The following is a 10,769-nucleotide window of genomic DNA, read 5'->3' as shown; positions in this document are numbered from 1 at the left end:
TTAAAGTGGCACCATTAGTCATAATTCTGAAGGGATCAAGAAGAAATAAGCATTTGCAAGGAAACTGAGGAGTAGACAAGGTGATCAGGCGACAATCAAGAAAGATGATGTTGAAAAGTCAAGAATGAGAGCATACAGATGGAAGGAATGTCTTCCAGAGCCAAATGCTATGGAGAAAGACTGGGCAAATGAGTTTATAAAGTTTGTGTTTTTTGAGTTTGCTCACTTTTATTGTTAAAAATAGAGCTGGTTTGTGAAATTGCTAATTACCTTTCTGCTTGGAAAAGGCCAGTGTTATGCTAATGTTGCTGGAGGAGGGGTTTTTGGGTCAAGAAAAGTTTGTGAAAAGGAGAAGAAGGGGAAAAAAGAAGGAAGCCATTTTTGCAGAGTAAGAAGCCAAAATGGCAAGGTGCTGAAGGAGAAGCCAGTATCTGCGGAGAGGAGAAGGGACAGGTGTGCAGATGGGTAACCAGAGGTGACTGAGACTGGTGGGGCCTTTGATTCTAGGAAATACAGGAGAAGATTCTCCTGGTTGTGGAACCAGAGAATGTGTGAGTGGCTTTGGGAGCCCTAAATGAAGGGAAGTGCTTTTCCCTGTGTGTTTGCTTATTGGCCTGTATGAGACTTGAATAAAGAATGGCCCACCAGGTTTTGGTTCCACTGTTTCTTTACCATTTACGCAAGTCTAATGGGAACCTGAGATTTGGGAGCATGAGAATGGCTGTGATGGTGGCGCCCCTGGCCTTACAGAGATCAAGTAAGACAAAGAGAAGTGTTCCTTCTCTTTGCAACAATGAGTTTGCATTGTTGGCAAAAGTAGTTTTAAGGGAAATTGTGGGCTAGTGATGCAGGTCGAAGCCAGATTGCAGAGTTAATGAGAGAAGAGATGATGAGAAGGAGGATACTGGTGCCGGTGCTGTTTTACTACATGCTGGCTATCTCCACACCATTTGTCTGTATGTAATTCCTTTTGTATAATTCAGTAACCCATAAAACAATCACATCATGTCTTGAACACTATAATTCCACAATAATATGAACAGGTCATATCCTGGTATAGATTTACTGCTATACTTTAACCTTCAGTTTTCAGTTATAAAATATTACTGTGTGCATATCATTATAGTCACTTTAAATCTCTTATTGTTCCTCTTGCAATTAAAATAGTACCCAGTGTTCAATGTTCATTGGTGCTTTATAATTGCTTCAGAAAAACAATCTCAGTTTAAAAATTATAAACTTCTTGAGTCATCTCTGCAGGAGGAATAGCTTACTTTTGCCAGAGAAGTCTGGGAAAAATTATTCCAGGCATAGCCTGCTAATTCATTGGCCTGAATGTCAAGGCTCCCATTCCAGTTCACCCTCCCGGGAGGCTGCTGTGGGACTCTGCTTCTCCAAGTGGGGGATCAAGGCCTCCTTGGCGACAATAAATGAGTTGCCAGGGGTTTGTGGAGAGGATTTCTTCTCAGTTCAACCTGTAAGTAGATCTCGCCCTAATGGCTTTTAAAGTCTCCTCTAAGCCTCTTTTTCCCACCTTTTTTCTCAGGGGGAATCTAATGCCACCTCCTTCTTTATTTGCTGTGGTTTTTATCTTCATAGATGCAGGGAGGAAAGCACTAGGATGAGAATGGGAGTAAGGCCTTCAAATGAAGTGTTTACATTGCAAAAGACTTGAACTTTATATTTCAAATGTCACTTCCAAATGAGGTTTTACGTACAGAGAAAACTCGCCTTAACAGATTTGCAAGATAATGTGTGACATGCATTTTAAACTCCTGTTGCATTCCTGGGTTACAGGGCTGCAGTAGCTTCCTGCAAATCCCATGGTTTCCTTGTAAATATCACCACAAAGTATACTGTACTTAGAAACATTCTTTTGTTAGATGTAAAAGTTTAGAACGTACTATTATTTTTGAAAATCTTTTTTGGGCATTTCTTCATGCTTTTGGATGCCAGAAACTTCTAAAATGGAAAATTCTTGGCCATTTCTTAGCCTCAGAGAAGCCCTGCCTGGCGCAACAGCTTTGACTCTCTGTGGCTGGGACTGCGGGTGTGGAGGATGACCCTGTGAGTGCTCAGAGGGGACTGGGAAAGGCAGGAACCAAATACTTCTGTACTGAGCACGTTTTGTGCGTGCTATACTATGGGCTTTGCATTCTACATTTAGTCATGTAGAATTGTGTGGAATGAGGCCTGAGAACAGAATCCTGGGGAAGATGGGTTGAGCTGTCATCAGAAGGGAACCAAAACATATGGGACTTAAAAACAGTTAGCAGTGGGATTTTGGGTAAGGGTAGAAAGGACGAGATTTTGGCAAACTTATTCTGCACAAATATTTGTGTCATCCTTCTTTGTGCAGTCTTTGTGACTTCTCGTCCAAGTTCATCTGGTCAGCAGCAAATGCCTTTTGACCTCTAGAAAGACATACAGAAGGCATATATGAACTGTGGCTGTCAGGGGGATTCAGGTATGTGTGCATTTGGGGTGTGTGTGTGTGTGTGTGTGTGTACACACACACTCATGCTGAACATACGACCAGTTTAAATAGAATTTTCAACTGGGAAGATTTCATATGCTTCTTTAGCATGGCCCAAGTGAATATATTTTTAGAAATGGAAAGTAGAGCATGTTCCCGAAGTTCTTTTCTTCTGCCATCAGGGATAGGAGGGCTTTTATTTATAGTAAGTTCAGGTCCCCAAATACCTTCAGCCATAGTATAATGGGGCAAACAAAAAAAATTAAACAGTAGATGACTAGATAGTGTGTTATTTTATAGAGAACCTTATTTCTCCTGCTTGTGGAAAAATATCAGCCTTCTTAACTATGATCAGAGTAGATTCTTTTCTAAGACTTACTTAAAAGGAATATCTTGCCTAGGCAGAAAGAATATAAGCAGTACAATTGATCTTTTCTCTTGGGCCTTGATGGTTCAAAGGAAAATACACACAGGACTCAAACCCTTTGAATTTGTTAATAATATTATAATGTATCTAAACATGGGATAGATATGTACATAGAATGGAAATATACATAGAATGGAAATAAAATGGGAATTGACAACAATAACTAGAAAATGTCTAAATGTCTACTATTTTTTGAGCCACTACTATATGCCAGATTCTTTATTTATATTCACTACATCATTTTTTAAATTCAAATAATCCTATAAGGTGTGTTTATGGTCACCACTTGTTTCAGAGTGTTTCAAAGACATTAGCCAATTATTCCAAGAACACTGAACTGGTTAGTAACAAAGCTAGAAGTTCTCATCAAGGTTTGGCCGACTCTGAACTTTATACATATTTTTTTCCAAACAATCTGTTTTTCAAAGTCATGACAATTTCTGGGAATGATACTGAGTTGTATTACTAGGAATGCAACTACAGTATGTTTATATTTAATACTGTCCATGTTCAAAAAACTATTTGCTGAGTTTTCTTTCAGGCTCAAGGATAGATGACATAGAATCTAGACACTGAAATTAAGGTGTTCCTGCCTTCACGGAACCCATAGACTAGTGAGGAAGTCTAAAAAGAATGTTAATGAATATTATGAAGCCAGTAGCTGCGGCCACCATCAGAGCTGCCTGACCCGTGAAGGTTCGCATTAGATTCGGAGAGATGGTAATGAAACAACAGAGCCAAAAACTGGTGGGCCATTATCTTTAATCCTAGCTTGCACCCAGCGGGCAAGTAAAACACACACTGGCTCCAAAACCCACTTATTCAGTGCTCACAAAGCTACTGACTTATCCGAGTTTCCTAGAATCAAAGGTTTGTAGCTCACCAGACTTATTCACCTCTGTTCCCCATGTCCTCTCTGCACAAACTGGCTTCTCCTTTAACACTCTGCCATCTTGGCTGCCTCTCTTGACCTCCTCCACGTGGCCATTTTCTGCTCTCCTCTCTGCGCTCTCTCCTCTAATGCTAATCTCAGGAACCGAGAGAACAAGCTTCGGGTCTGCCCCCTTTATAGTGCAGAAATCCAAACCTTTAATCCAATATACAAAATAGGGAAGTTTCTAATACAAAGTCACTTATCTGAGGCATGATGGGATTATACCACCCCACACATCAAAAAGGGTGGGAAAGGCTTAGTCCTAAAACCAAGCCCCAGGCTACAAGAATCCTGCCTGCTCACAGCCTGCCCCAACACACATTAATATCACCTGGACGACGGGCTTCCATGTGGGCAGCACCATCTTTAACAAAGTGAGCACAATATATTTTATCTTCCCCACAAATATGAACACATTAGGTATTGCTATCCAGTGAGGTCAAACATTGCAAAACTTTATCAGTGAATACTGCATGAGTTAGTGATCAAATCAGTGCTGAAGAGAAATGCCAGTTGGAGACCTAGCAAATAGTGGTAACTCTGAAACAATATAAATTGCATACAGAGTACAAGGAAATAGGAAAAATTATTCAAGAAAAATAGGAAAAATTATTCAAGAACTTTAGTGAATGGGCATTGTATGCCTTGTCCATAGTGCTTTTCATAGCCTGGCATAGCTAGTAAAAAAGTTATGTGGCTCATGGTAAATGACCATGGACTATTGAGAATCGAACACCCATGCAGTGATCCCCAACACTTCCACCATCTTAGATATCTTGGCCACAGTCCTAGCAGTGTACCATGCTGTACTAGACAAAGTGAATGCTTTTTTTTTTTAGTACTCCCTAGCTTCTGTATCACAAGATCAATTTGCCCTCACATGAGAAGGGCAACAATGGACCTTTCAAGTATTTTCCCAAGGCTGCCTGCATAACCCTGCAATGTCTAGAGATCTGTCCCTGTTCTTCCTTCCCGTATCAGCAAAATGGACCTATTGCATGAATGATATAATGTTAGCATATGAAGACTTGCCTCTGATGCAGGACACCTTGCAGGCTTTGCTGGAACATCTGTGAGCAAGGGGATGGGCTGTGAACCCACAGAAAACTCAGGGAACAGGCTCTGCCACAAAGTTTCTGGGAGGTGTTTTGTTGGGTAAGACACATACTGTGGCAGAGCAGTTATCGATAAGGTGCAATCTTATTTTATTCAACCCCTAAGAATTTGACAGGGGTTCAGGCTTTTTAGGGATTTGGGGATTCTAGAAGACTTTTATTCCCTACTGGGCACAGTGCTTCTATCCTTATACCTTCTAGAAAATGAAAGACTTATGTGGGTCTGGGGATCATAACAAGATACCTTTGAGAAGACAAAAATACTAGTGAAGTAGAACTAAGCTCTGGGCCTCTTCCAAGCAGAGCTACCATTTGAATGAGATGTGTCTGTGACTCCAGAAGGTACAGGTCACACTCTGTGTCAGAAACAACAGAAGGAGAGGGTATCTTAGGATTTTGGTCCCAGCTCTGGAAGGACAGAAATCTGATATATCCCCTAGAGTAGTGGTTCTCAAAGTGTGCGCCAGGGTGCACTGGTGCACCCTAGAAGATTTCCAGATGTGCCCTATGGTATTCCAGAGAAAAATGTGTCTGTTGGGGACCAAAAAAATCAACAGGGTTTTTGGAGTTTAGATTTTCAGGGGACAGAGGTGTGGGGAATTGGTGGTAAGCTGACAGTCTGCCCAACCCTCCACCTCACTTGCCTGATTAGGTTGCAAAAGGCTGTTAAGCTGTGGTGCTGGATTGTTTACACTACTCCCCATGTTCCCAGAAAGACTGGAGGCAAGTTTCTTCTATTCTTTGTTTGGTGTAAAGTTAAGATGATATGTATGGTGGGGGTTTTCTGCTCTCAACACAATTAAGAGTAAAAAGAGAGATATTCTTCAATGTATTGATGAGGAAATGAGACTTTGCCTTTTAAATATATGCCCAAACATTGAAGAAATTGCTAGGACATATCAGGCTTATGTTTCCCATAAACACAAGAATGAAAAAACTTAACACATTTGTGCTGGGACCTGCCGAATTTACTAAATCTTACTAAGAATGTATATATCTATATATAAAAAGATTACTTTTTGTCATTCTTTTATTTTTTAATTCCTCTTTTTTACAAATTCTAAAAAGCATAACTCAAAAAATGTATCATAAAAATGTTTTTTAATGTCAGAATAAATTTAATTTTGTTGTATTTATTTTGTTTAGTTACCATAAAAGCACACTTGGACTTTATATTTTTTTCTTTAATATTAGACTTAGTTATTATAACATATTTCTCAGAAATTTGAATATAGTGCACCTACAATTATTTGTAGGATTTTCAATGCACCCCGACTTCAAAAAGTTTGAGAACCACCGCCCTAGAGTGACAGCTCCTACCAGTGTACACGGCGCCCCTCCAGGTAGACTCTCTCGTGAATGAGCAGCATGTCATGGTAAGAACTTCCCTTCTTGTCATGGGATGGATTGAGAATCTTTCCAAAAATTACCTCTGCCATGGCTCAGGCTCCCACTTTGACTAAGTGGGATGCTTATTTGCAGCAGAGTAGAACCCTATCTACCAGCACTCATGCATTCCTATGTTGGGAACAAAAAACTACTCTAAACAGAATCAACCCACTTGTACCAGAAATATAGGATGGATATCACTGGGCCTGTGTAGTCATTCTGTCACATTAGAGGATAGAGACTGTTTGAGGCTGCCAAGCTATTTATTGGATAGCTCCAAAGGGACCTAATATTTGTGTGACACTGATCTTTGGCCATGGCTTTTATTTAGGTTGTTGGGCTCCTGCACCCTGGTTTTCCCTGGGTGCGAGGGAGAATCTGCCCCTTAATAACAAATGTTGCCTATCTCTCTCTCCTAAAGGGTAGATGAGCAGGCAAGGCAAGTTCTGTTTTCCATGGGAATGATTGATTATCTGCCACAGTCTTTGTTCCCTCCATTGGCCTGGAGGATGTCTTAGCACATATAGAAGCTCTTATTACCTTTACTCAACCAGAATTAAATGATTGCCAGTTAGCCTGAAATGTCTCTAAAGAGAAAAGCTGTACTCCAAAATAGGATGGCCTTTGACGTTATTACTGCCTCTCAAGGAAGCACCTGTGCCATTATCTAAGTGAAATGTTGTGTGTTTATGCCTGATGACTTAGCTAATATATCATCTTTATTAAAGCACGTGTAGAAAAGAGTGAACACCCTGAGTGATTCAACTCCTAGCCTAGGGAATTTAATATATCAGTGGTACTGATCATGGGGCTTTGGTGGAAAAAATTGTTACTTACTTTGAAAATCATTTTCTTAATCTGTATTTTCTCTTGCATGTGCCTACATTGTTGCTCTGATATATTCCTCTAGTGCAGCCAGATAGCCGCCAATTAGCTACCTCCATGCTAATGAAAGCCCTTGCTCAGTGCACGTTGTAGAAGAGGACAGAGAGGAGGCCTATAAGATTACAAGAGCCAGTCATGAGGAGTGGAGTGTTGGGGGAAGTCATCAAGAGGACATGACCCTTGAGCAGGACCCAAGCAATCAAAAGCTCCTCATCCCCTTAGCGTGCGGAGGACCCGGGTTCGATCCCCGGCCAGGGCACATAGGAGAAGCGCCCATTTGCTTCTCCACCCCTCCGCCGCGCTTTCCTCTCTGTCTCTCTCTTCCCCTCCCGCAGCCGAGGCTCCATTGGAGCAAAGATGGCCCGGGCGCTGGGGATGGCTCTGTGGCCTCTGCCTCAGGCGCTAGAGTGGCTCTGGTCGCAATATGGCGACGCCCAGGATGGGCAGAGCATCGCCCCCTGGGGGGCAGAGCACCGCCCCTGGTGGGCGTGCCGGGTGGATCCTGGTCGGGCGCATGCGAGAGTCTGTCTGACTGTCTCTCCCTGTTTCCAGCTTCAGAAAAATGAAAAAAAAAAAAAAAAAAGCTCCTCATCCCCTCCCCTGTCCTTGGAATGTGCATTCTGCTTGTCTTCCCCACATCAGAAACCGTCTCAAGGACACAGTGTGGTGTTGTTGAGACAACTTGGATGGTATACTGACTGGACCTCATAAGGTCTCTAAATAAACTTTTAAGATTCTGGCAGCCAGGTGCAGAGATCTACTTGTATTGTGGATGCTCAAGGTACGTCTTGTAAGTTCCCTTGCCTGTTAAAACTGCCACTTACCAATCTGGAATGGTCTAACTTTTTTTTCAGTCTCTCCTTTGGTACATGGGGACCAGTTTCAGATTCCATCTAAAAAAAAAAGTTCATATTTTGAACCAATGAGTGTGTGTGTGTGTTTAAAATATTTATTGATTTTACAGAGAGGAGGGGTGGAGGAGCGAGAAGTATCAACTCATAGTTCACTTTAGTGTTCATTGCTTACTTTTTGCATGTGCCTTAATCTGGCAAGCCCAGTGTTTCAAAAGGGCAATCTTAGCATCAGGTTGATGCTCTGTCCACTGCGCCACCACAGGACAGGCATTAGTGTTCTTAATTTGAGATTCTCTAGATGAGATTGAGTCGCTTTTCACTTGTCTATTGGTTCTGTGTTTCCATTATCTGTGAAATTACTGTTCATGTTTTTGTTCACTTTTTCTTGGATTACAGGCCATTTTATATCTTCACATGTGACGTATTTGTTCAAATCTTTTGCCCCTTTTTTCCTTTTGGTGTGCTTATTTTCTTGTTGATATGTAGAGTTTTTTATTTTTTATACTTTTATAAAGTGCTGTGAGATTGTAAATGTCTTCTACTTTCTAAAACTTCTTTGAAATATCTTTTGATGAATAGAAAGTTTTTATTTTAGTGTAGTTGAATTCATATATATATTTTTTCATTTATGGCTTTTGCCATTACTATTTTGCTTAGTTTTGTTTTATAATTTTCTGGAGACAAGGATTGCAGAACATCTTTTGTTAGTTTATTTGTTTATTATGGCTTTTGTCAGAATAGTATTTAGAGTTATTTTTTATATTTATATATTAGTTAATATAAATTAACTTACACATTTTATTACTCAAGATTACAGTTCCAATGATTTGCAACAAAACTTTTTAGTATCTTTAAAAATTTCCAAGTTAAAGAACCACTCTGAACATCTGTAAATATAAGTCCTTGCATCAGCTGTATCCTTTCTTACCATTACAGTTAAGATCTAATGTCCAGCCTGGCCTGTGGTGGCATAGTGGATAAAGTGTTGACCTGAAACACTGAGTTTGCCAGTTCAATACCCTGGGCTTGCCTGATCAAGGCACATATGGGGCTGCTTCCTGCTCCTCCCCCCTTCTCTCTCTTTCTCTCTCTCTCTCTTTCACCTCTCTAAAATGAATAAATAAAATCTTTTTAAAAAGTTTAAAAAAATCCAATGTCCAAATAAGAAAATCTTTGTAAGCATCAGCCTTACAGAGCTTTGGCTTAAGTCTTCATTATGAGTGGGCGATACGCTACTTTGGCTAAAATCCATGTATTAGCCTTTGTATTCTACAAGGGTCAGATCTGTGTACCAGTCCATCTGTGAAGCCAAGGGCTGCTCTCATGTAAATGTGCCACTGGTATCCATTTCAAAACACTACGCCCTCTTGCCAAGGTCAGTGGCTATCACTAGAGTAACCAGATAATGCCACTGTCCTCACTCTCAAAAAAGACTGCCTATTTTTCAGCGCTAAATTCAGCCCTTTATTTCTTTTAATGATGGAAGTATTTTCTGTTTATCATTATAAGAAAAGATTACTCTTTTTCTATGAGAAGTTCTGATAGAAGGAAATGTTTTAAAAATTTTACCTGGGAAATAACAATTTTCTCTCATAGCAAGTTTTATTTTCAGGGAAGTTGAGAAAATGAATATAGTCTCCAGGTTTCTCTACGTTGAAGACTGATTGCTCTGTAGCTTTGCTGCTTACATCCAAACTCCAGGTATAGGAGTATCTTCTTTATTTACTCACTTAATTTACCTAGTATGCTTAGTGGTTAGTATTTCTCACCTCTCTAAGAGTGCATTCGATTACATTACCCTTTGTATACGTAATTAGAGTAAAACCCTAGAATGAGAGACATTGAAAATGAGGCAGGCAAACACATACAGAGTGGGATGAAGCCAGATTTGCTCTAAGACTTATACAATCCATTTAATTTTATTTCAAGCATGAGCCCCAAATACAGCTCTCTTGACCTGTGTACTCCATCCCTAAATGGCAAACTAAACATTCATGAAAATTTAATGGTGAGGAAATTAGTACCTCCTTATGTTTCAGACTGTGAAATGGCACCAGGGAGCACTTGCAGCGACAGGCAGAAGTGTGTGGATGTGCTGGACCAAACCTGAAGCGTCTGTCTCTGCAGGCTGTCATCCTTCTCCAAGTCAGCGCGTAGCTGAGACCTTCTGACAGGACACCCCAGGATGCCCCCCAAGAAAGGTATTTCAAATAAAGACCTGGTTGTGGAATACTCTACCTTTTTTTTTTTTTTTTTTTTTTTTAAGATTGGGCCCTGGAAAGATTTTTCACAAGTTTTGTTCCCTCTTAGGGGCTTTCCCTTTCAATTGTGTGTGTTTCTTTGTTTCTTAGGAAATTGGGAGGGATTCAATCTTTCTTTAATTTTTTTCTTTAATGGGTACATAATTTCAACAACTAGTAAAGCTCAGACTTACCTTTCTTTCATTTCGGAGGCCAATAAGGGAAAACAAAATATATATATTGAGATTCCGGCGCAGCAACTCAAGGTCTGTTCAGTCTACAAGGGTGACCTGCTGTGAGTCTGGTGTGTGGGACAGCTCAGTGAAGGAGATCTGCTCTGCTTCAGTTTGTGAATTACAGTCTGCATTAAGTCAAGTTGAAAAGGAGAGGAAAGACGATTAAGGCAGAGCTAGCAAAGAAAAAAGACAGAGAAACCTACTGGGAGTTTT

General features: G+C 40.4%; 1 protein-coding gene across 1 annotated transcript in view; it reads left to right on the top strand.

Annotated features, from left to right (window-relative positions):
- Positions 1–711: 711 nt before the first annotated feature.
- The window catches only part of TMC1 (transmembrane channel like 1), a 162,680-nt gene continuing 152,622 nt past the window's right edge, over positions 712–10,769 (top strand). Inside the window, exons 1-2 of the mRNA XM_066362945.1 lie at positions 712–757; positions 6,209–6,295. Coding sequence (XP_066219042.1) covers positions 712–757; positions 6,209–6,295 — 133 coding nt within the window. The remainder of the gene's footprint in view (positions 758–6,208; positions 6,296–10,769) is intronic.

Source organism: Saccopteryx leptura, chromosome 2 (genome assembly GCF_036850995.1).
Source record: "Saccopteryx leptura isolate mSacLep1 chromosome 2, mSacLep1_pri_phased_curated, whole genome shotgun sequence".
Classification (NCBI taxonomy): Eukaryota; Metazoa; Chordata; class Mammalia; order Chiroptera; family Emballonuridae; genus Saccopteryx; species Saccopteryx leptura.
Note: the sequence above shows the minus strand (reverse complement) of the source record. Positions and strands in the feature narration are given on the sequence as shown.